General features: G+C 36.9%; 1 protein-coding gene across 2 annotated transcripts in view; it reads left to right on the top strand.

Annotated features, from left to right (window-relative positions):
* The window catches only part of LRRC7 (leucine rich repeat containing 7), a 595,608-nt gene that overhangs the window by 536,573 nt on the left and 32,257 nt on the right, over positions 1-26,778 (top strand). For both annotated transcript variants that reach the window (XM_066376553.1, XM_066376550.1), the window contains 2 exons: positions 7,798-8,019; positions 19,344-19,436. In XM_066376553.1, coding sequence (XP_066232650.1) covers positions 7,798-8,019; positions 19,344-19,436 — 315 coding nt within the window. The remainder of the gene's footprint in view (positions 1-7,797; positions 8,020-19,343; positions 19,437-26,778) is intronic.

The following is a 26,778-nucleotide window of genomic DNA, read 5'->3' on the forward strand; positions in this document are numbered from 1 at the left end:
TCCCATGTTCTTTCTTCTTAATGTTCCAAGGTTTCTTCTTTGATCATTTCACTCTTAATTTGAGAACTTCATTTTTTTTCATTATTTTAGAGTAGGTCTGGTGGTGACAAATTCCCTTTATTTTTCATCTGAGATATCTTAATTTTCCTTTGATTGCTGAAGAATATTTTCATGAGTATTAAAATTTAGGTTGACAGTTCTTTTCCTTCAACATTTTAAAAACAGTGTGCCACTTCATCTGTACTCCATGATTTCTGATGAGATATTTACTGTCATTCAAATTATTTTTCCTCTATAGATAAAAATGTTATTTTTCTCTGGCTCTTTTAGATTTTTTTTTTTTACTTTGGCTTTCAGAAGTTTAATTATCATGAGTCTTTGAGTGAATTTTGAGGGGTTTATCATGTGTGGGGTTCTTTCTGGAATCTATAGGATCATGTCTTTTGCCAAATTTTGACTAAAACCTAGACATTTTCATATTATGTTATAATACTCAGAATTATATTTAAACCTTCTGATTTAGCTGGCTTTCTCTGACATGACTCCAGCTGGGGAAAATGAGTTACTGCTTAATTTTGGTCAGGTGGAAGTAGAAGTCCTAGTTTTCCCAACTAACCTCCACTTGAGGCAAAATGTTGTTATTGAAAGGTGGCAATTGATATTCTAGCTTCCCAGATGGTCTCCATTGATACCTCAGTGAAAGTAACCTTATTACTGGACCCTCTCTAACTGTCCTATTGGGAAGGAGAGGGGTGCCTAATTACTGTTGGGGGGAAGTGTAAGCTCCTTGTGTTCTCCAGTAACACCATGGGTGTTGGGGAGGGACTCACTACTGGCCAATGGGTATAAATGCAGTAACACTTTACTTGGCTATCTGATAGCACACCAGAAAGAGTGTCACATCTTTATGAGGGTAAAAATCTAGGCTCCCCACTTGAACTTTGCTGGCATTGCTGGGCTGGGACTACAGTTTTTTTCCATGATGTTTGTCTGTGGTAGGGCAGTCATTATCTAAGTTTTCTGTCATGCTAGGCTGCCCCTTTTCCCTGGTCTTTTGGCTAGACAGAGTAGGTTTTTATTAAAGCTTTTAGTTTATCTGTACCTTTTGACATTTTTAAATTACCGGATTTTCAGTTCCAAGTCTGAGATATATGATACAACAATAAAACTTAGTGGATTCACCACCATGTTTTCACTTGGCCCCCACGTCTCTAGCTGATCTGCTTTCTACTATCTAATTTCCAAAGTTTTATTTTATTTGTTACTATATAATGTTCAGGGTTTTAATTTTTTGTTAATGGAGAGAATAAGGGAAAATATGACTACTCAATCTACCTAAGAGCAGAAGTCCTAGAGTCTAAAATTTTTTTATTTATTATTAAATTTTTTAATTTATTGTGTTAACAGATTTAAGTGTCCCTCTCAATATAACACCCTCACCCCCCACCCCCATTTCCCCCTTTACCACCTTCCCCCTAACTCCTTCTCCCCTTCCCTCTGGAATTTGCTGTCCTGTTATCTGTATCTATATGATATATATATAATTTCCCTAATCCCTTCACCTATTCTGATCCCATCTCCTCATCCCCCTTCCCTCTGACAGCTATTCCTTGGCTTCCCATGACCCCACCTCTGCCACTGAATACCTCAGTTCACCATGTTCATTAGATTCCACATATAAGTGAGATCATATGATATTTGTCTTTCTCTGCCTGGTTTATTTTACTTATCATAATAATCTCCAGGTCCATCCATGCCATCACAAAAGGTAAGATTTTCTTCTTTTTCATGGCTGCATAGTATTCCATTGTGTATATGTACCACAGTTTTTTTGTCCACTAGTCCACTGATGGACACTTGGGCTGTTTCCAGATCTTGGCTGTTGTAAACAATGCTGCAATAAACATGGGGGTACATACCTCTTTTGAATTAGTGTTTTGGGATTCTTAGGATATATTTCTAAAAATGGGATAGCTGGGTCAAAAGGCAGTTCCACTTTTAATTTTTTGAGAAAACACCATACTGTTTAAGTGGCTGCACAAGTCTGCATTCCCAGCAGCAGTGCAGGAGGCTTCCCTTTTCTCCACACTCTCACCAGCACTTATTGTGTATTGATTTGTTAATGAGAGCCATTTTGACAGGTGTGAAGTAGTATCTCATTCTGGTTTTGATTTGCATTTCTCTGTTGATTAATGATATTGAATATTTTTTCATATGCCTATTGGCCATCTCTATGTCCTCTCTGGAGAACTATTTGGTTATTTTTCCCATTTTTTAATTGGATTGTTTACATTCCTGGTGTTGAGTTTTAGAAGTTCTTTATAAATTTTTCTTATTTACCCTTTATCAGGTATATTCGGTAATATGTTCTCCCATTGTGTGAATTGTCTTTTTATTTTGTTATTGGTGTCTTTTGCTGTGCAAAAACTTTTTAGTTTATAAAGCCCCATTAGTTTATTTTATCCTTTATTTCACTTGCCCTTGGAGATATATTGGCAAAAAATATTGCTACAAGAGATATTGAAGAGTTTTCTGCCTATGTTTTCTTCCAAAATTTTTATGGTTTCATTACTTATATTTAAGTGTTTTACCCATTTTGAGTTTGTTTTTGTGAATGATGTAAGTTAGTGGCCTAGTTTCATTTTTTTGCATGTACCTGTCCAATTTTTCCAACATCATTTATTAAAGAAACTGTCTTTATTGTATACTCTTGCCTCCTTTGTCAAGTATTAATTGACCATAAAGGCGTAGATTTATTTCTGGGTGCTCTATTCTGTTTTATTGATCTGTACACCTGTTCTTTTGCCAATACCAACCTGTTTTTATTACAGTGTCCTTATAGTATAATTTGATATCAGGAAGTGTGACACTTCCTAATTTGTTCTTCATTTTTCAAGATTGTTGAGGCTATTTGGGTTCTTTTTTGGTTCCATATAAATTTTTGGAATATTTGTTCCTGATATGTAAAGTATGCCATTGGTAATTTAATAAAAATTGCATTGAATCTATAGATTGCTTTGAGTAGTATAGACATTTTAATAATGTTAATTCTTCCTATCCATGAACATTATATATGCTTTCACTTATTTTTATATTTGTATATTTCTTGATTTATTTTTTTAATGTTTTATAATTTTCCAAGTACAAGTCTTTTACCTTCTTGGTTAAATTTATTCCTAGGTACTTTATTTTTTTTGTCGTTGCAATAGTGAAGGGGATTGTTTCCTTAATTTCTCATTCTGACAGTTTATTGTTGGTATATAAAAATGCCACTGATTTTTAAATATTAATTTTGTATCTTGCCACCCTGACAAATTCATTTATCAGGTCTAGTAGTGTTTTGACTGAGACTTTAGGGTTTTCTATGTACAGTATCATGTCATCAGCAAATAATGACAGTTTTACTTTCTCTTTTCCAATTGGATGCCTTTTATTTCTTCTTGTCTGATTGCTGTGGCTAGAACTTCCAGAACTATGTTAAATGAGAGTGGTGAGGAGGTACCTGTGTCTTGTTTCTGATCTTAAGGGGATTGCGTTTCATTTTTTCCCATTGAGTATGATGTGGGCTGTCTTTTTGTCATATATGACCTTTATCATGTTGAGGTATTTCCCTGTATTCTCACTTTGCTCAGAGTTTTGATCATAAATGGGTGCTGGATTTTATCAAATGCTTCTTCTGCATCTATTAATTTAATCATGTGGTTTCCTACTGCCTCAGTTTTTAAAATTTAACCTACATGTTATAAAAAATATATGCACAATACATGGAGTAGATAGAAAGTGGTAAGACATTTTGTTGTTGTTTTGTATAAAATTACTGAAATTGACCTATTCATGAGTGCTGCTGATACCCGGAAATCAATTAATGAATTATCCTTTATAGATAATTCTGTGTTGTTGAAATTGCTCCCTAATATTTTCAGAATTCTTTTGGACTTAATTTTAGAGAATGAGTATGTCCCTTTGCATATTCTCAGCGGCATAAATTGTCATCATTTGAGGCGCTGTTTGATTTGGGGAAGGAACTCCAAATGGTTAAAGAGTCAAGATGGGTGGTAGAACAGATGACCAAATTGAGTAACATATACTTCTCAGTCTAACACTCTATTCTAGGAGAATAGTGTGAACCAAAGTGTTGTTTTAGTGAAAAAGTAATTTCTTTTATATTAAATCTCCCAAATGCTTTATTTTCCACATAACTCTTATTCTCTGTGAGATTAATTTTTTAAAAAGGTAACAAATCAATGTTTCTTTTCTGTGGTGTTGACTTGAATGTTTCCTTGGGTCCTATGGATATTAGAGTTTTTCCCCGTAAACTTTGACAGTATGTTTTTGGGTCCATTTGAAAACACCATATTCCATCACTGTTCTACTCAAATACATGTTATTTTGTCAAACCTCCCCTTGAAAGTTCAAAACAAATGTCAAATCTTCTCTACTTCTTTTTATCATTCAAAATGTGTAGCACAGGCTTTACAGAAACCTTGTTCAAATTCCCCTCAGTATGAGTCAGTGTTCTCAGAGCTAACCCTCTGCTTGAATAAATCCAGTCTCTGACATTTTCTACATTTTCATCAGTACTTTGTACTTCCCCATTAGCATCCTTATTACCTTTCATAAGCCTTCATGCTAGTCAAAAATAAAATTTCCTCATTGAAGTCCCTCCACACCATAATTGCCCCTTTGGAGATGGTGTATCCTTTATGTTTGCTTAAATTCACACAAAATTTAGTGTTAATTCTTTGCTTCCTACAGCTCTCATGCCCTATTCATTGCAGCCCATAGCCCAAATACAGAGTGAAATAACTTCTACTGATGCAAACAGAATAATTTCACAGCATGTTCCTTCCAAGCCCACTTTATGTTTTGCTATGCCATATCAGAAGGTGAGCTTCATCATTTCATAATCATGGAAAGATTACTAACTACACAGAGTACCAGCCTATTTACTTAACTATAAAGCTCTTAGTCATGTACATAGAATTTAAAATAGATAATAGACCTAATTCAACAAGTATGAATGGCACTTGGCAAATTAAAGAGCTACTAAAGATATTTAGTATATTCTACCTCAACAAATTGATGCTTTTGTTCTTTTCATGGCTCCTTCCCAATTCACCATGATAGTCATAGTCAGACAGCCATTGTTCAAATCTTTGTATTGATAGTTCACCAGTGGCAAAGTGACTTGGGAAAGTTTAACTCTCCAAGCCTTAGTTTTCTCCTCAGTAAAACTGTATAATAATAATTACCTCTATTGCCGTTATAAGGATGAAAGGAGATAATACATGTAAGTTTTAGCACATTGTTTGGTACCTACTATTTAGATGATAGCTATTATTTATTAAATGTCAGTTATTGTGTCAGTCATTAAAGATGACAAGTAGAATATGGTGCTTGCCATCAAGTTCAAAATCAAAGCCTAATGCTGAGTTTGAACTGTCCCATCAGAAAGAAAAAATAAACCAGAAAAAAATCTAAAGGCTATTACAGTTCTAAAATATATAAAACTCCTCATGTGGAATATATAGAATTAGTTTTGCACCCTTAGATGGACCATAACCAAACATTCTCTCAATGAAGTGATCGTTAAGCAATCATTATTGATTTTCTCATGCAGATTATGCATTATGGAACTCTAGCTATGTTCTGGACCCCTCTAAGTTTTCCTGGGTGTTTAAATGCTTTGTTTGTTTATGTGATCACTTTCAGTTAAACTGCCTGTCTTTCTCCTTCCCACTCACTCGAGCACTGACCAAAGACCACAAATATTATGCCAGTTGAGGTGAGAAGCAGGTATAGATGTAAAAGCAATGGACTGTTCCATAGCCAGGCCAGTCAGCATTAGTCAACCTGTACCCCTGGCTCCTCTAACTCCAGGAAACCATTTTCTCTAACTCTGCATGCCAGTGATTTCACTCAGAATATAGCAGCTCAAACTGTGACATTGTATTTATCATAGCTTTTCTCTCCTCCTAAACAAGAGAATGTGAAATTTCACAAATGTAGGGAAAATTTAATTTGCAGTAAAAAGACACTTGACCAGAAGGGTGTTCAATCTTCTAGAATGGCTGAGAAGGAAATAGAGACAATAAGGGAATGCACATTTGCCCTTTACATGGTTACCTTAGCTGCATTTATGATGTTTTAGTTTTGTGATTACTGTTTAATATTGTTGGACAGTGCTGGATTGCTGTTTTTACTGTGCTAGTATAGCATGAAACTCTTTTTTGCATCTTTTCCTATAGTTTCTCATGACTGAAATATCTTTGCTGGTTTTGAATGTAAAAAACTCTACCAAGACAACCTGTTAGATACCTGAAATATAGTTAAATGGTTATTTACTTTGCCATACACATAGCCAAATAATAATTTTGAATATTTTCTTTACCAAAATTACCTCTTGTTTGGAATCAAGCAATATGCTTTTCATCTTCTTCAACTGACTTTTCATGATCTCTGCCATTTGCTGATGTCTCTTATGTTGCTCTTTTTATTAAAAAAAAACTTTTTAAAAAATTAAAATTAATCTCTTCATTGAATATTTACTTAATAATTATTCCTTTATTCCTCCAAACTGACTTTTGCATAGTGATCAAAATCTTAATTAGTCAGGAAAATTCACAGGCTTTCTTAGATAATGAATTTTAAGGTGAAATAATTTTTGAATTCCTAATTACCTACCCTTAAAAGATCAACAAGAAAGAAAATGAATTCAGGAGGTAAACCCTCAGATCCTTCCATAGTAATAGGTGAAATACCAAGCACAGCACTATCTTAACATTTGTTTAAAAGTATTAATGATAAGCATTCGCTTCCTATGTTAGACTTCTATGTTAAACCATTCTTGATTTTAAAAGGCATATTCTAGATAACCAGCTCTCAAACAGAGCTGTTTGCTTGGTAGAAAGGGTATCAGGTAGAACGATTCAAGGATCTGATGCTAAAAAGAAGGCGAGAAAATAGGAATGAACAAAGAAGCAGGGCTTTACGCCCTGTCATTTAAAGAGAGCAGACCACAGTAGGCATGCCCTCTCTCCTCCATAATTGCCTTTGAGAATTAAGAAATGATCATTAGAGTTTAATGAGAGGTACTGATAAATCTTAGAAAGCTCATCATACTATGGTCTGCATACAGAGCTCACTTTGACAACATTCCCAGATCTACTGCCTCCACGGCTATCAACACTCACAGGAATTTATCACATGATTAATTTTTAATGTTGCTTAAAGATTTCACAAACCATACTCTTGATTTTTAAATGCAGAAAATTAATAAACATTGATTATACCCACTTGAGCAATCTTACTAAGCACTTGTGGTATCAAGGAAAGTAGGTAATTCAATTCTTTTGCTTCAGAATTAAGAACCATATATATTCTTCAGAATTAAGAATCATATATTAAGAATTAATATATGATGTTTCATATATTACATCTCTCTCCATTGTATTTTTCAAAATGAAATGCCATATAGAACTTCACTTTATTTTTAATCTATGACTTTTTTTTTCTTCTTGAAATTTCTTAGGCTGAATTTTGTTCTTTTAAAATAGGAGTTAAAATAAACTTTTGCAAACCACCAGATGACTAAGAGTATATTTAATGCCACCTTGTTCCATATTAACATTTTCACAAAGCACAGTAGGCAGACCCTTGCTGTTTTTTCATTATCTTCTCCAGCTGTAAGCCCAAAGAATGCCACTTTACCAGAGAAGTATTCTGTATGTGTTTCCTATTTTGATCACATCCTTTCAACACCACGAATCTTCATCTGACAGATTATCTTTTCCACAGGCAGGCAGCCATATCCAGACCTTGATGGGGTCGCAAAGCCTTCAGCATCGTAGCCGGGAGCAGCAGCCATATGAGGGAAATGTAAACAAAGTGACCATCCAGCAGTTCCAGTCACCATTGCCTATTCAGATCCCCTCTTCACAGGCCACCCGGGGACCTCAGCCTGGACGGTGCTTAATTCAAACTAAAGGGCAAAGGAGTATGGACGGATATCCAGAGCAGGTGAGAAGACTTTTCCCAACTGATGAACTTTCAGGAAATGTTCAGCAAAGACCAACAGATCCATGGTTTGTCTTCCCTCATTGATATAGTCTGGGACACATTAATGCTGTCGCCATGTCGAATAGAGTGGAGCACTCTTTGAAGGAATTTTATCATTATTTTCAGTGATTAAGGACAGTAACATGTAGGAATTGATGACTGGTAAAATGCCTAATTTACAAAGGGAAAAACGGATGGATGGAAGGAGTTCTTCTGGTTTATCTTACACCTTCTCCCACCCATTCCCATTCCCACTCCAGTTTAGCCCTACAGCACAGCTTCTGATGTTACAAAGAACTTCAGTGTACTAGGTATGGTCACTAAGGCTTCTGAGAAATTGACAGTGTGAAAGTAAACTTTATATTTCTGTCTATTTGTGGGAACATTTTCTTAAGGTCCTATCATTTGGTTGTTGAATAGTACAAACATAAAGTTTGCTAGAAAGTGATGAACAACAGTTAGGAGGAAAACATGTCTGAAATATTCCGAAAGCTACTGATAAATGTCGTGTAGCACAAAAGGTTGCTGCTCTTCTGATCTATCTAAAATTAGAATTTGCTTTTCCATTCTAGAAACCTATTTTTCTTTCTCAGGACCATAAAATTGAATAAGATCTCAGGTATTGAGTAATATTATGCTTAGAAAGTAAGACATTAAGATCTTAATACTCTTATAAAATTAATTTATCATTTTCATCCTTCAAATAATTTGGCAAAGCTGACTTTACTACTGACTTCACTAAATCCTTAATATAGTGTACAAAGGTTTCATTTTATTATTAACTCAATGCTTGACATACTACCTACCTTCCTTTCTGAACGTATCAGACAAAATTATCTTTGTTTTCTAGTTTTTTTCCTTTCTATTTTTATGAGCCATTATTTGGATCCCAGATGCTCTAGACATCTCTTCTATTTCTTAATACCTTTCTTTAAGCTGAGATAATGTATTAATCATTCTCAGAATCAGAGATATTTTTAAAGATAGTTTTTTTTCTATCTTGCCTTGATCTAGGACAAGTGTTAGATTTTCAGTAAAATAAATCAGATAGGTGCCGTTGATGAGGTAATGATGTGTGGTTTTTAATTCTTCAGAGATTCTAAAAAGTTAATGAAGTTTTAAACTATACTTTTACTAAAGGCATTTAGAAGGTTAAAATTATTCATATTTCCTCCCTCAAAAATATAACCTCAACTCAGTTATTTTTAATAGCAGCTATGTGTTTTATCCCTCTGAGAATCGATGCATGTAGAAATTCCCTGAGATCAATACTCTCTGTTTTCACCTACCTGAAATAGTAAATTTAGTATTAGCATGCCCTTACTCTGAACATTATAAATTTAAAGGCTTTTTTTCACATTATCCCTCCAATAACACATAAATTGTATCATTCGACTAAGAGAATTGCTAGGTTTTAAAGTTTACATGCTTCTTAAATTTAAAACATTAAGATTCAGAGATTGTATTTAGAGTCACTTGCAAGTGTTTAGATTCACCACTCTAAAAATATCTGGTGCCTTTCAAACTGAGAAGTAACAACATTCAATGATTACATTAAAGAAGGGATTTAAGTATGAAAACAGTCCGGGGTTTAGAAAATCCCCACACTCAGATTAATGCTTGGCTGTCACCAATTTTAAATTCTTAATCATTGAAAAAAGAGCCTAGCATTTTGCACCAGGCACCACTAATTATATAGTTGGCCCTGCTTATGCATACTCTTTCATTTAATCCTCACAATAACCTTATTTTCTTCTTATAAATGAATAATTTAAGGTACAGAGAAAAAAAGTCACTAGTGAAAGATATAATTGGTCAAGCTGTAATTTTAACCCAGGTTTATCTGACATAAAACCCAAGTTCTATATCTCAATTTTACTATTAAATTAGCAATATGATTTCAGATATTTGCCTGCTGTGGCTTCAGTGTTTTCTTGTTAAATATTATTAATTATACCTGCTTTAGTTACAGTTCAGAATTCTAGCACTGCCATATGCAAATAGAGTATTGTCTTGAACTCACATGAACACTTCTAATGCTTTGAAAAACAAAAAGTACTGAACAAATGAAAATTTTTATTAACAAAAGCATACATTGGTATCCCTTAATATGACCTAAAGAACTAATACATTTCTAATTATATTAATATAAATTCTGCATAGCAACAAAAAATATCTATATTTCAAACCTATATAATTTTATTAACCAGAGTCACCAAATAAATTTAATTTTAAAATGTTTTAAAATGCTACCACCGCTTCACCAGGCGGTGGCGCAGTGGATAGAGCATCGGACTGGGATGCAGAGGACCCAGGTTTGAGACCTCGAGGTCGCCACCTTGAGTGTGGGCTCATCTGGTTTGAGCAAACCTCACCAGCTTGGACCCAAGGTTGCTGGCTTGAGCAAGGGGTTACTCAGTCACAGTCAAGGCATATATGAGAAAGCAATCAATGAACAACTAAGGTGTTGCAATGAAAAACTGATGATTGATGCTTCTCATCTCTCTCCATTCCTGTCTGTCCCTATCTATCCCTCTCTGTCTCTGTAATAAATAAATAAATAAATAAATAAATAAATAAATAAATAAATAAATAAAATACTACCACTGATGATATTGAATGAGTTAAATTGAATGCCATTTTTTACATAGCCAGAGTACTTAACTTTGTTTAGCCATAAGAAATACATAGAAAACATTGATGCTCCTTGCTCAATGATGAAACCATCTCAATTTTAAAACTACCCATTATAATAAAACAGGGAGAAATATGAAAGAATTCTAATTTAATGCACTTATTTTTTTTAAGTGTGTGGGGGGGAGATATTGAGACAGACTCTTACGTTTGCCCTGACCAGAATCCACACACAAACCCTATCTAGGGCGAATGCTTGTATCAACCGAGCTATCCTCAGCACCTGAGACTGTCACTCAAACCAATGGAGCCACTGGCTGCAAGACAGGAAGAGAGAGAGAAGGGGAAAAGAAGCAGATGGTCACCTCCCTTCTCATGTGTAACCTGACTGGGGATCAAACCTGGGACATCAGCATGGCGGGCCAAATCTCTATCCACTGAGTACTGGCCAGGCCTCATGCACTTGTTTTCACATTTATTTTTTCATAGATGTTAAATATCAAGTCTGTTTTCAACTCTAGGATTAAATGAAATAGAACATAGGACTAGAGGGTTTTATGCTAAATGAAATAAATCAGACAGAGAAAGACTATATGGATTTCCCTTATATGTGGAATCTAAAAAAGAAAAATGAATGAACAAACAAAACAAAACAAAAACAGAGTCATAGAAACTGAGATCAAACTGATGGTTGTTGGAGGAGGAATTAGTGAAAAGGTAAAGGGAATATAATCAATAATATTGTATAAGTTTGCATGGTGACAGATGATTACTATACAGTGTGGTGATCACATTGTCAGGTATATAAATGTTGAATTATTATATTTTACACCTAAAATTAATATAATATTGTATACCAATGATACTTAATTTTTTTTAATTTAATATAAATAAATAAAATATATGGAAGTTATTTTTTTTTATTTAGACAGTTAATTTTAACAGGGTGACTGATCAATTAGAGTACATAGATTCAGAGAAAACATCTCCAGATCATTTTGACATTTGATTATGTTTTATACCCATCGCCCAAAGCCAAATTGCCCTCTGTCACCTTTTATTTGGTTTTCTTTATGCCCCTCCCCTCCCCCCACCCCCTCTCACTCCTCCCTTCCCCTCCCCCTGGTAACCACTGCACTCTTATCTATGTCCATGAGTCTCAATTTTGTGTCCCACCTATGTATGGAATCATACAGTTCTTAGTTTTTTCTGATTTACTTATTTCACTCAATATAATGTTATCAAGGTCCATCCATGTTGTTGTAAATGATCCTATGTCATCATTTCTTATGGCTAAGTAGGATGGAAGTTATCTTTAAACCATAAAGTATCACTGAGATTCAAAGTATTAATATCTATAGACTAGAAATCTGATTTCTAATATTAGATGTTCTTTTTAACAAATTATATACAACACAAAACTATGCACATGTCATTTGAAGTTTATCATCAGGGAATTTTACTTAGAAAATGGATTTTGATGCATAAACCAGTTTGATTGTCAATGAACATAATAGAGCAGGGGTCTCAAACTCAACTCAGCATGTGGGCCGCAGAGCAAGATCACAGCCGTTCGGCGGGCCGCACTAGGTCTACAAAAGGCAACTGTTACGCAACACTTTTCAGTGTCACAAAACGACCAGAAACTGTAGTTCATGGATTAGTCTGCGGGCCGCAAAAAATTGTTCGGTGGGCCACGAATTTGAGACCTCTGTAATAGAGGGTAAGAAGCACAGCCAGGCCCTGGCTGGTTGGCTCAGCGGTAGAGCGTCGGCCTAGCGTGCGGAGGACCCGGGTTCGATTCCCGGCCAGGGCACACAGGAGAAGCGCCCATTTGCTTCTCCACCCCTCCGCCGCCGCGCTTTCCTCCCTGTCTCTCTCTTCCCCTCCCACAGCCGAGGCTCCATTGGAGCAAAGATGGCCCGGGCGCTGGGGATGGCTCTGTGGCCTCTGCCTCAGGCGCTAGAGTGGCTCTGGTCGCAATATGGCGACGCCCAGGATGGGCAGAGCATCGCCCCCTGGTGGGCAGAGCGTCGCCCCCTGGTGGGCAGAGCGTCGCCCCTGGTGGGCGTGCCGGGTGGATCCCGGTCGGGCGCATGCGGGAGTCTGTCTGACTGTCTCTCCCTGTTTCCAGCTTCAGAAAAATGAAAAAAAAAAAAAAAAAAAAGCACAGCCAGAAAGTGAAGGCCTGACACCCATTCTGCATGAAAAACTCTTAGTCATCATGTTTATGGTGTCAGCGCTTCCCTTCTATTCTCAGTCCAAATGAAGAAATGTAAAGATTCTGTTCACTTTATCCTTCCTTTCACAATACATCAGTACTTTACATCAGTTGTTCTAAACCTCAGCTGTACATTAGAATCAGCTCAGGAGATTTAAAACACACCTATGCCTTGACTTCATCACTAAAGAAATGGATTTCATTAGTCTGGAGGTGACCTTCGTAATGGGAATTTTTGAAACTCTCCAGGTGTTTTTATTATATAGCCAAGGCAAGACTCAGGATTTAAGATATTCTATAGCTCAACAATTTACCAGCTGAATAGTATATTGTCATTATTACTATTTAAAGTACTCATAAGTAGTCTATAACTTCTTGAATATTAAAAAAATTAACATTGCCTTGGCTAGATAGCTCGGTTGATTTGAGCATCACCCTAATACACAAAGGTTATGGATCCGATCTTCAGTCAAGGTACATTCAGGAACAGATCAATATTTCTGTCTTTCTCTCTCTTTCTTCTCTCTCTCTAAAATCAATAAAAAAAGTTTTTTTTAAAAAAATGAAACTAACATTAACTTGGTTTTTCCCATTTGCAAATGCATAATTCAAGGCAAAGTATATTTGACACTAATGAAGAAATAGAAAGAAATAACATCAGTGTGATGTTTCATATGTCTCATAACTTTTTCATGTATTAACTAACTTCATCTAATCAATAATGCTGTGATACGGGTCACAGTTCCTGTTTTATTTAGAAAACTAAGATTCAAAGAAGTTAACTGTCTTGCCTATGGTCCCAACAATCTAGAAACCGAGCTGTAATTAGAGCCCAGTTTCGTGAGTCTACAATATAACATGCTGCAGCCTGAAGCACTATAGCCAAACATAAAGGTCAAGAGTAAACCCACATAAGGAGAGTAAAACGATGGAAAAATACACCCACCAATCCATGTCTGCCCTAGACAAAAGTTCATACCCACTAATTGTCCTATCATATCAGGATGGCAAGAGCTCCAGAGTTGTCTCCTGCCAGCTCTGTGAATATACATTCAAACTAAAGTTTGTGCATGAAAGAGAATTTATAAGATTACATTAGGATTACATTAGATCTATCTCTGTACATTATACAAAGTGATTTCCACCCATCATATTCAAGGGGGGAAAAAATAAAGCTCTAAAACCTTCCCAGAAGGGAATGCTGTAGTCTACCCTGGAAGAAATAATGTTAATACTTAATAATATGAGGGAAATGGGGGTCAGAGGGAGTAAAAGAAGGTAAAGGAGGAATAAATGATGATAGAAGGAGACGACTTAGGATAGTGAACACACAATATAATATACCGATGACGTATTATAGAATTGTATAGAATGGATCTTGGATAGAAAAACAATAGTAATACATACTGTTAGGAAAGAGAATAGTCACTAGAACATGACCTAGGAAGCCAGTTCATCACAGCATTACCAGGTATCTTTCTGTAATGTAACTCCCAGTCCTGATTACACCTCCCAACACATACACATATGTGCACGCACACATGTTGTTTATATGCACACACGTGCACACATTAGTGCAACCATTGCCTTTGTTCTTCCTACTAGGATTTAGAGCAGTGCAAGACCATGTAAGATCACTACTTTCCAGAGATAATAGATGATGATCTCACAGGGCCTCACTGCTCTATCATAATCCATTTTTTCATGGGCCTAAAGTAAATCCAGTATTTTGTTAGAGCAAGATTAACACAAACCAGAAGTATCAAGTGAAGTCAAATGATGAGAACAGACTCTGAAAGAAGCATACCGCTGACTGCCAGTCTGTTGCTTATAACATGAGCCAGAAACTTCCCTCATTGTTTTCAATATCTTAATAGAAAACTGAAATGTGGAATCTCATTAAATAAGCTATTTATTAGCCTCCTGGATCTGACCTATTTCTAGAACACTGCATTTCCTCTTTGCTAATTCTCTAGTTTCAGACTGTTTCCTAGCTGTGAGGTATTCTCTCCATTTATGTTTCATGGCCCCCTTGGGCTTTACTGGGCAGATGGAACTCCTTATATGTAAGATGAATACTTTCTCTGACATGTTTTATGGGACACAACAGTCACAACACAACCTATTAGCCATGCCATAGTATGCCCAAGGGTAGTCTAGCTTCAGATAAGAATTTATGGTTATTTGTCACATTTATAAAACCCTGTGTCACCTTTATTGTTTCTAATACTAAAACATACTGAGAGGCTGCACAGAGTTGGATTATGGTAGCAGAGGAGCAGAGTTTGGGGGATGAGGCAGAGGAGGAAGAGGATGTAGCAGAGAAAGCAGTGAGGGCTAGGATGGGAGCCTGCACAAGGGATGGTGGAAAAGCAGTCAGTTCCAGTGGAGTTGTCAGGAATTATCAATTCAGACTTTCTCATAAAATGTGAAAATAAACACAAGACTGAAGGAATTGACACTGAGGGGCCCACTCTGCAAGTGGACAGCTGTGTCATTGCTGGAGAGTATGAAGACACTCTCGGGACTTGTGTTATATTTGAAGAACGTGCTGAACACATGGCTGCGGGAGCCAACAAGAAAGCAGTGCTGGAACGTCAAGGCCGTACAATGAAGACGCTTAGCACAACAAGAACTCTTCGGCCAGCAGAGGAGAAGGAGAAGAAAACATAGGTTTCTTCACCTAGTTCTCTGTAAATAGGTGATTTAAAATTGCCTTTGACAGGGACACATTGCTACCAGGACATTTTTTGTACTTGGTAGTAATAACAATATGTAATAGGTTAAATATACTATTGAGGGTGCACCATGGAAAGAACTGAACATAGCTTTAAAATTCAGTTGAACTCATATGTATCAGAGGGCACTGAGGACATCTAAGAGATCTCTATATGCTTTGCATTGGAAATAATTGTTAGGAGTTTGTCTAGAAGTGTCATGATTTTCAACCCCTAGGGAAATTAGCAGTCTCCTTTATTATTATTGTTATTATTATTATTATTATTATTGAAATTCTTTGTAAATTAAAAAGATATGATGATAGCAGCTTTGGATTCTCAAGGTGTAACCTCAAAGGATCTCCTGGAAATTTTTGTCAGCTACAACAACCTTCCCCCTAAAAACTTACAGCTGGACAGTGCTGGCTTTATATGTGAAGGAGGGACTGTAGGACCCAGTTGTTATTCCCAAGTTTAGTTCATAATTAGCATTCATTTAGCCTTCTGTAGTAGCCATTGGCCCAGACTAAACATTAAACCACCACTTCTTGCACCCATAGCAGATACATATTTTTAGAGATGAACAAATAATCACATGACAGTTTAAAAGCTTATTGCTCAAAGACATATCTGAAACTCTTGTAAATGTCAGTCTAGTCTGGCGATGAATATTTGACTTGATAAATTTATTGTATTTGAAGATACATTAATCATGTAGAAGTTAATTATATTAATTATACATAATTAATAACAAATCTTTGTTCTTATCATGTATATCCCCAAATTACCCCGCCTTTTTTTAATTTTTTTTTTTTTTTTTTTTTTTGTATTTTTCTGAAGCTGGAAACGGGGAGAGACAGTCAGACAGACTCCCGCATGTGCCCGACCGGGATCCACCCGGCACACCCACCAGAGGACGATTCTCTGCCCCTCTGGGGCGTCACTCTGCCGCGACCAGAGCCACTCTAGCGCCTGGGGCAGAGGCCAAGGAGCCATCCCCAGCGCCCGGGCCATCTTTGCTCCAATGGAGCCTTGGCTGCGGGAGGGGAAGAGAGAGACAGAGAGGAAGGAAGGGGGGTGGAGAAGCAAATGGGTGCTTCTCCTATGTGCCCTGGCCGGGAATCGAACCCGGGTTCCCCACACGCCAGGCCGACGCTCTACCGCTGAGCCAACCGGCCAGGGCCATTACCCCCTTTTTTAGGCACTCTGAAAATAATAAGAATAAAGAGGTACCTGAAGTTCTAGAATGAACTTGAAAAGGCAATACATATCAGATAAGCTTAACTAGCATTCACATACTTTTATTAAAGTAAATTATAGAATTTTTCTCTCTTGTAGTCTTTAATAATATGATAAATCTCTGTGAGCATTTAAGTGTTTTGTTTAATCAAATAAATTTGTAACCAATTTAAATATATATATACATATATAGAGAAGCAGTTCTTCATATATTTGATATATATGAAATTTATTTCCCTTAATCTTTAGTGTCTTCCAGATTGACAGTAATATAAAATAGACAGAGTTACTGCCTTGCAAGAGAAGGACTAGAAAGTATTCTCAACAATTTACTTTGTAAATAAAATCTGTTGTATATGTATGTTTCCTTTCAGGTTTTCTAGTGACCTGGGGGAACCCAGAGTATGTATACCTTTAATACAATATCAAATTTTTACATTAGAAAGAAAAAACCTAAATCTTAAATAATTTAATTAGGAATGCACAGACACATGGGAAAACACAAAGGTAAAACATTTACATCATATAAGTTCCTTTCTTCCCATTTTCTAATTAACCATTAAAAACCAGAAAAGTACTGCAGGGTTCACTGGTATATTGAATAAAGCCAAAACATTCCTTGGAGCTACTTCAAGTTATTATATGTTCATATCCACAGATTGTGAGCCTTTTAAATACAAAACTATTATACATTGTACTTTCTATCACCCTATGATAACCAGTTTTAACAAATGGAACTTGATTTAAAACAAAGTTGTAATTAAACGTATCTTTTAAAATAAAAATATAGGAGAGTACTTACCACAATTGCAGTTTCCCATATTTTGGGAACTTTCATTACTGACTCTACCATAAAAATTACATTAGCGCATAGTTTTTGTCTTTTTGCTGCAAGTGAACTATGTGATGTTTAAATATTCTATTCACTATTATGAAATACGACAGTGAATTAAAAATAGTTCCATTAAATGGCCAAGCCTAATTGATTCAGTTCCCAAAGACTCACAATATATGCTGATTAAGTCAGGAGTAGATCTCAAATTTACCTTGAACTAAGTGTGAATTAAAAATATAGAGAGCATTTTTGCATTTATATTTGCCCATAAGCAAATTAATAGGCTAAGCAAGATTACTGGGGAAAACGGTTAGCTACTTCAAAAGGCAAATATTCCCCCCAATCATCTTTAAGAATCTTTCCAATATATATTTATATAAATACAAACTATATGCTAATATATTTCTTTATATATTTTTCTTAAGTCTATACTAATCTTTGGCCTGCTAATCTCTGGTAACACCTGGTTCAACTAGTTCCAGTACCTGTTCTGTACTTAAAAGTTATAAATGAATTTTCTTTATTTACATAACCATAATCTGTTCTACCTCCGAGTTGTAAGCGTGGAGTCACCTCCATCTCACTAGACACAAAAAACTAGCATTTTCACCACAGCCCACACACATATCCCCAGACCATGGTGAGCAACAATTCTTAAGTTTGTTATAGTTTGTCTAAGCCATTTCTGGAACTGATTTCCCTTCTATAGAATTCTTGATCTGTCGTCTTTGTATCAACTCTTATAATAGTTATCATCTTTACCACAGCCTTACCTCAAGGTGGGCCTGCTCCCGATGCCTTTCTTTTCCCATAGTGCTACAAAACACAAGGATCTGTGTTTAATGGATTTTTATTGATAATTTGGGGTTTGGGACACAATAAAGCACAGAATGCTAAACTATTAGCCCTTCAGTCCTAAATATTTTTTGACTATTTCCTGTCACAAATCATTTCTCCATATTCTTCACCTCTTTTTTTTTTTTATCAGTGTTCTCTTTCTTCCAAGACTTTTAATTGCTTCTCCAGAAAATGATGCTAAATTCTAAATGCTTTTCACCGAGCATTTCAATTGTCCTTTATTTTATCGTTACTCAACCTATGGCAAAAATTTCTCCCCTTTAACTAAAAGGCTTACTATTTCTAAAGAATGGAATTATCTATCAAGGAGATGAATTGTACTACTCACCTAGGAAAGAGAAGCAACTTCTTTAAATAACCACATTTTTCCTCACTTCACATTTGCAAATTTTCTTTTACTTATTTATACTGTCCTTTCAAATTAGTCAGAATATATGTGCTTTTAAAGTTAATAATTTAAATTATTCACAATCTTTTTGTTAAAAGGCTTTTAATTTGTAAAAACTGCTAATCAAAATTTAGTCCGGTACACAATAATGAGTGAATACTAATGTCTGCTTGCCAGGTAATTTTAAGTTAGTTTCAATCATAAGTTGATGCCAATAGAAACATGAAATATTTTGTCAGAGTTTATACTGTGTTTTGTGTACTGAGGTAACATAGACGAACCCCAAGAACTTAAGTGAAATGTGAATAAATTTTTTTCTACTGGGATGCTGTTATTTGAAGATATTTAGCTTTGATATGTATTTCATTACCTTTTTATATCTTTTTTACATAGTTTTGTGTGAGAATAGAAAAAAATCCTGGCCTTGGATTTAGTATCAGTGGTGGAATTAGCGGACAAGGAAATCCATTTAAACCTTCTGACAAGGTAAGAAATGAATGTCTTATTGACAATTTTAATAAGAAAAACGGTCTTTTACTGCAGAAAAAAAAGATTGAAAAAAATTAATCATTTTTATTGTACTTTAATAAGCTAGCCATGAAGCCAATTAGAAACTTTTTCAGTGCTGGGAAAAAGAACTCACTGCAGTACTTGGCAAATCCTAAGAATAAGAAAAAATAAATTTAAGCATTCTCTTTGAGAGGAAATTGGTTTGACCTTTTGTTTTGTTCACAATTGTATATATTTGTAAAGAAAGCTTTTCAGGCAATTTGTAATAAATTGTTTCCAAACATTTAGTTGTAGACCACTTATTTGGGAAATTGTTTGCTCATTGGAACAAAATGATTAAATTATGATTCAATGCCAGGGCCAGCTGACTGACATCTCTTTAATTCATCACATTTGTGAAGTATTTCACTGATAGAACTGTAGAACTGTAAACCACAGAAAATAAGTATTCTGTGGGAAAATCAGAGTTGGTCACAGCAGAGGAGTCAGGTCCTTTTCTCATACTTACCCCTTTTTGTCAACCCATGGGTAAAGTTTTGCCACCACCCCAAGCTCCAACCTCAACATTGCTTGAATGTCCAACACACTGCCCATGCTCATGTCTGGCCTGTTTGATTGTTTTGTGGACCACCTGATTTTTTTTTTTTGTATTTTTCCAAAGTTAGAAGCGGGGAGGCAGTCAGACAAACTCCCACATGTACCCGACTGGGATCAACTGGGCTGGGCATGCCCACCAGGGGGTGATGCTATGCCCATCTGGGGCATTGCTCCATTGCAGCCAGAGCCATTCTAGAGCCTGAGATGGAGGCAATGGAGCCATCCTCAGCGCCCAGGCCAACTTTGCTCCAATGGAGCCTTGGCTGCAGGAGGGGAAGAGAGAGACAGAGAGAAAGGAGAGGGGAAAGGTGGAGAAGCAGATGGGTGCTTCTCCTCTGTGCCTTGACCAGGAATTGAACTGGGGACTTCCACGTGCTGGGCCTATGCTCTACCGCTGAGCCAACCCGCTAGGGCAGACCACCTGATTTTTTTAATATTAAAAATAATGTACCCTGAGCCACATAATCTGCCCTGCTACCATCATTGTTTAATACTCTCAGCTTTGGCCTGACCTGTGATGGCACAGTGGATCAATTTGGAACACTGAGGTCGCTGGTTTGAAACCCTGGGCTTGCCTGGTCAAGGCACATATGGGAGTTGATACTTCCTTCTCCTCTCCCTCCTCCTTTCCTCTCTCCTTCTAAAAATGAATAAAATCTAAAATAATAATAATAATAATACCCTCAGCTTTGAATCAATTAGTAATTATAACTTGATGATAATTGAAACTCTGCTTTTGACCTAATCAAATTTAGTTGCCTTAAGTCAGTGGTCCCCAACCTTTTTTGGGCCATGGACTGGTTTAATGTCAGAAAATATTTTCATGGACCGGCCTTTAGGGTGGGACGGATAAATGTATCATGTGACTGAGATAAGCATCAAGAGTGAGTCTTAGACGGATGTAACAGAGGGAATCTGGTCATTTTTAAAAAATAAAACATCGTTCAGACTTAAATATAAATAAAACGGAAATAATGTAAGTTATTTATTCTTTCTCTGCAGACCAGTACCAAATGGCCCACGGACCGGTACTGGTCCGCAGCTGGGGGGTTGGGGACCACTGCCTTAAGTGACATCAGAAAACTTTAGGATGATGACAAAAGACAGAAATTAAATATGAGCACAGCCTCCACAGGCTCTACTTATAAATCACAACCTGGTGCACATCCATTCTAATCATCAGTAAAAAAATAACCTACACATCAATTTCTGCTTATAACATGCTTCTAAAAAATACCTTTAGTGCCTCTACTCTGGAGATTTCTGTAGCCTGAAACAGAGCCCTTCGTCCCTTATTTTTCCCTACTTCTTCCCAATCTTGTGTCCTGCCATTCTTTATGCCCTTCTTGCTTTCCTTTCAGGAGAAAAAGAAGGGAGAATGAGGTTGGGTCACAAGGAAGAATTATTCACCCTCTACACCAGGGGTCCCAAAACTTTTTACACAGGGGGCCAGTTCACTGTCCCTCAGACCATTGGAGGGTTGGACTATAAAAAAAACTATGAACAAATCCCTATGCACAGTGTACATATCTTACTTTAAAGTAAAAAAACAAAATGGGAACAAATACAATATTTAAAATAAAGAACAAGTAAATTTAAATCAACAAACTGACCAGTACTTCAATGGGAACTATGCATCTCTCACTGACCACCAATGAAAGAGGTTCCCCTTCCGGAAGTGCGGCGGGGCCAGATAAATGGCCTCAGGGGGCTGCATGAAGCCCGTGGGCCGTAGTTTGGGGAGCCTTGCTCTAAACATTAGGATGGAAAGGACTAGAAAAAAATCCTCACTGACCATAGATGGGAGCTCCTTTGGTCAATAAGATGGAGCAGCTTTTTATATATCAGGAATGTGTATAAGGCTTCTCTACATATAATATTTAGGAGAATGCCAATTAGAAATGTCTGTGCATAGCATCTTTATTTTGAAATGATGTTGAGAATAACCATCAACTTGGTATATTTAAATTATTCATGATTTAGTAAGACCAAGTGTTTACTGAATTTTAACAAATTATTAATATATCTTAAGAGAAAAAGTATGGAAATTCAAAATTATTAGAGACATATGACAGTATTTTTAAAAACCTCAAATTATTATATCTTATACTTCTTTACTTTTTTTTTCTCTGATTTATATCTCCTTCATAAGTTTTTTCAATGAAAGTTAATAACTTTATTATGCTTAAAATAGTTGCAATTCAAAAGATGTTTTTCTTTCCTTTCTCACCAGCACAGACCTCTTTTTACTATATTATTGGAAGTCATAGGGAAATAAATATTTTTTAATTATTTTTAATGGAGTGACATCAATAAATCAGGGTACATATATTCAAAGAAAACATGTCCAGGTTATCTTGTCATTCAATTCTGTTGCATACAAATCACCCAAAGTCAGATTGTCTTCTGTCACCTTCTATCTAGTTTTCTTTGTGCTCCTCCACTTCCCCCTCCCCCTCTCCCTCCTTTCCTCCCCCCACCTCCCAATAACCACCACTCTCTTCTCCATGTCTCTTAGTCTCGTTTTTATGTATGGAATCCTGCAGTTCTTGTTTTTTTCTGATTTACTTATTCACTCCATATACTGTTATCAAGATCCCACCATTTTGTTGTAAGTGATCCGATGTCATCATTTCTTATGGCTGAATAGTATATCATGGTGTATATGTGCCACATCTTCTTTATCCAGTCTTCTATTTTTTTTTTTACAGTGATTAAAGCCTTTAAGCAAACTCTTGGCCAATACAGCAAGAATCCATAAAAGAGTAGTGTCCTTAACATGTTCACCAAGTCCAAGTTGGCCCCAACACCATGCCAAATCCCTGAAAAATGCAATCAAACCCAAGTTCAGTCTGTTAGGAGCTGTCACAAGGAGCAGGAGTCCAGGAAAAGTCCACCTCCAGGAAAAGTCCACATGGCACTGGAATTGTTGTCACAATTCTATACTTTGCAGCTCACATCCAAGTCCCAATGACCGCTGCTTCTAGCTGGTAATGATTCAGGTAGACTGGAGAAGCCATTTGCAGCATGCGTGGATATGGAGCTTCTGTTCTCCTCTGCCTGGAGAGATGAGACCAGGTTGCTTTTTCCTGGAGCTCTGCGACTGTGGCTTGGTAAAGAGAACCTTGGGGTACACTAAGCTGGGCGGCAAAGGTAGATTCATAATAGAAGTTGGCAAAAGGGGGAAAGAGAGCTCTAAATTAGGAGTAGGTCCCAGCCTGAAATATGAGTGGGGCATTGAGGTGGAGGAATAAAGGAAGCACTATATATTAAGCAAAGCAGCAGAAAATAGGACTATCAACACCCACAACAGAGATCTTCGAGGGAAGAATGAAAAACCTGACTATTCAGGCAAGACATAGTTAAGTGGCCCTTGTGCAAATGAGATCAGTTTACCTGCTTCTTGGAAGAAATACCCTAGGTTCATCCACAGTGTCTTAGATGGGGCCGACGGCCCTGGGCCCTTTCAGCCTTCAGTGGCAAACCCCAGCATTCTGGGCAAGGTTAGGTCATAGGTGGCTGGAGCAGGGCTGGAAGAGACTGAACCCTCCCTTAGAGGAGCGAGGGGGAAGCCTACCTTCCAGTGTCCCTGTTTCCTCACAGCAGAGGCATGTAAGAAGTCTGGCAGGCTTTAGCTCAATGACTTTCCTTTCCACTGTTGAAGCAAGACCCAGATGGAAGCCTATGAGACCCCTTTGGGCATTGGAGCCTTTAAGGGTGTATCCTAAAAGCCGGTAGTTCCCCTGATCTCTATTGAGCTTCTTCTGCCTCTTGGTATCTTAAAAGCCATGCTCAGAAGATCTCGTTGAGGGGTTTGAGGATCCCCATCCACCTATATAAATCTTTTCCATATATCTGGAGCTATTTGGAAAAAGACAAAACAGTGTTATTAGCTGGATCAAATAAAGAAGGTAGTAGTTTGCAGGAGAAAAAGATTTTTTCATCAGCATTCAAAAGAAATTTAAAATTTTTAAGTAAAAAGCATGATATGGTAGACCTGTAGGAGTTCCAGGATATGACTCCCCCCTTTTAAATTTTTTTTAAATTGACCTTAAAATATTTGCTTGGTACACTTTAACAATACCTTGACTTTAAAGATTGTAAGAAATACACATAATTCAAAAGGTTTGACATAATACAGTAAATGCTTTTGCTCCATATGCAGGAGCATTGTCAGTTTAACCAGTTTAGGAAATCCAATGATAGAACAATGCATACAGACAATGAGCTATAACATGCTTAGCAGCCTCTCCTGTTCTGACAGAGGTTACTATAAATCCAGAATATGTATCCACTGTAACGTGGACATAGGACTGTTTGCCAAATGAGGGTATATGAGTAACACCCATTTGCCAGAGTTGTCCTGGTAGGGGTCCTTGAGGGTTAACTTCAAATGAAGGGGCAGATTGTAGTATAGGACCCCTTGGACAGGATTTCCCAATCTGCCATGCTGCTTCCCGAAAAAGTTGAAACTGTTTACACAGGGCTGCAGCGTTCTGGTGATGAATAGTATGAGGCTGAATTGCTCAATCTGTCATGGTTGCTCCAAATAATTTTCTTTTGGGTAGCATGATCAACAAGGGCATCCCTAGGCTCTGGCCAGTTGGCTCAGTGGTAGAGTGTTGGCCTGGCGTGCAGGGGTTCCGGGTTCGATTCCCGGCCAGAGCACACAGAGAAGCGCCCATCTGCTTCTCCACCCCTCCCCTTCTCCTTCCTCTCTGTCTCTCTCTTCCCCTCCTGCAGCCAACTCTCCATTGAAACAAAGTTGGCCCGGGTGCTGAGGATGGCTCTGTGGCCTCTGCCTCAGGTGCTAGAATGGCTCTGGTTGCAACAGAGCAACACCCCAGATGGGCAGAGCATCCCCCCCTGGTAGGTGTGCCTGGTGGATCCCCATCGGGCACATGTGTGAGTCTGTCTGACTGCTTCCCCCTTTCCAACTTCAGAAAAATACACACACACAAAAAAAAAAGAAAAGAAAGGGCATTCCCTTTCTTTAAATTTAAATATTTTTAAATTAAGAATGAACAGAGCCCTGACCAGTGGCTCAGTAGATAGAATGTCGACCTACCCCAGCGTATGGATGTCCCGGGTTCGATTACCGGTCAGGGTACACAGGAGGAGCAACCATCTCCTTCTCACCTCTTCCTCTTCTCTTCCTCTTCCCCTCATGCAGCTCGACTGGTTTGAGCATGGTTCCACACATTGAGGATAGCTCTGTTGGAGCGCTACAGCCTCAGGTGCTAAAAATAGCTCAGACCTCAAACATCAGCCCAAGATGGGGTTGCTGATTGGATCCCAGTCAAAAGCATACAGAAGTGTGACTTGATATCTCCCCTCCTCTCACCTAAAAGAAACAAACAAACAAATAAACAGATTGTTAAATTGTTAAAATGCCTAAATTCTATTGCTTTTCTGCTGTTATTTTGAACTTAAGGGGGGAATAGATGTGAAGTTTTCAAATATTTTTCTGTAATTCTTCTACTATGATGAATATGCACACTTTATAACTATTACTTTAATTTCTCATTTGTAACATTTTGATGACTCTAATGACACTGAACTATTTCTATAATTTTATATTTTGCTCTTTTGGTTAAATTCAACCAATATATAGCTTGAATTGTATAATGTATCCACAGTTAGATTTCCCTTCAAAAGCACTTTTTTTTGCCTGACTACACTCTAAAATACTTCACAATCTGAAAAGTGAATCTCCATTATTGCAAATTTGATTGGAATAATTAAAAGTTCCAACTTTACACAAGACTCTTAAAACTGTTCTTAATTTGTTGACCATTTTTGGTGCCATGCCAAACATATGGTAGATACTTAGTTAAAATTGTTTAGAAGCTCTAATACACCTGAAACCTATGTAATTTTATTAACCAATGTCACCCCAATAAATTCAATAAAAAAGAAAAAAAAGGAAAAGTGTTCAGAGGATCTAAAGACATTGACTCTGACAATTTACATATAAATTTAATCCATTCACAGGGAAAGGGATTAATCTCTTGAAAATTTGATTACATTTTTTCACCCAGTGCCTCATTCTTGTAATGGTTACATAAAATTTAGAGTAGAACCCAGTGCCTACATCAACCCAAAAATACTAAGCAGTAAGAAAATGAACTTTATAAGTGGCTCTCCCCAGTGTTGAAAAACATTGTTTTTTAATGAGTTGGCTAATTTACAGCTGAGGGTGAGAGAAGCAAATTAAACAGATATTTAAATTCAACGAATACTACCAGAGTTGGAGGTGGATACTTTGTAAAAAGTCCTAGTCATGCAAAAGCCTAAATTTAATATGATACACACTCCCTTTCAATAAACAAGTCATGGATTAGAGATATCCTTAGAAGCACACTATATTATTTTATTTACTATTTATGAATGTTTTGATGTTTTGTAATGCTGCTCAAAATTCTAAGTATCTCTTATATCCGAATGTTTTAGAGGCATTGAGGTCTTTCTGTACTAACATAGCCAATAGACTTGTTCCATTCTCTTTATTATGATTGAGGGGACCCACTGTTTCAGCCAAATACCAAGTATCATTGTGAGATAGCGTTCAAACTGATTAGATGGTATACAACCAAATAAGGAAAGCATGAATTTCTCATCAGAACGGCTGAAGGTGTGGGACTGTGGCAAAAATGAGCTGTGTTGTTCAGTTTGGCAGAAATCCCAATTTATATTTTGTGGTAGTGTGATTCTTGCAGAA

This window comes from Saccopteryx leptura, chromosome 3 (assembly GCF_036850995.1).
Source record: "Saccopteryx leptura isolate mSacLep1 chromosome 3, mSacLep1_pri_phased_curated, whole genome shotgun sequence".
Lineage (NCBI taxonomy): Eukaryota > Metazoa > Chordata > Mammalia > Chiroptera > Emballonuridae > Saccopteryx > Saccopteryx leptura.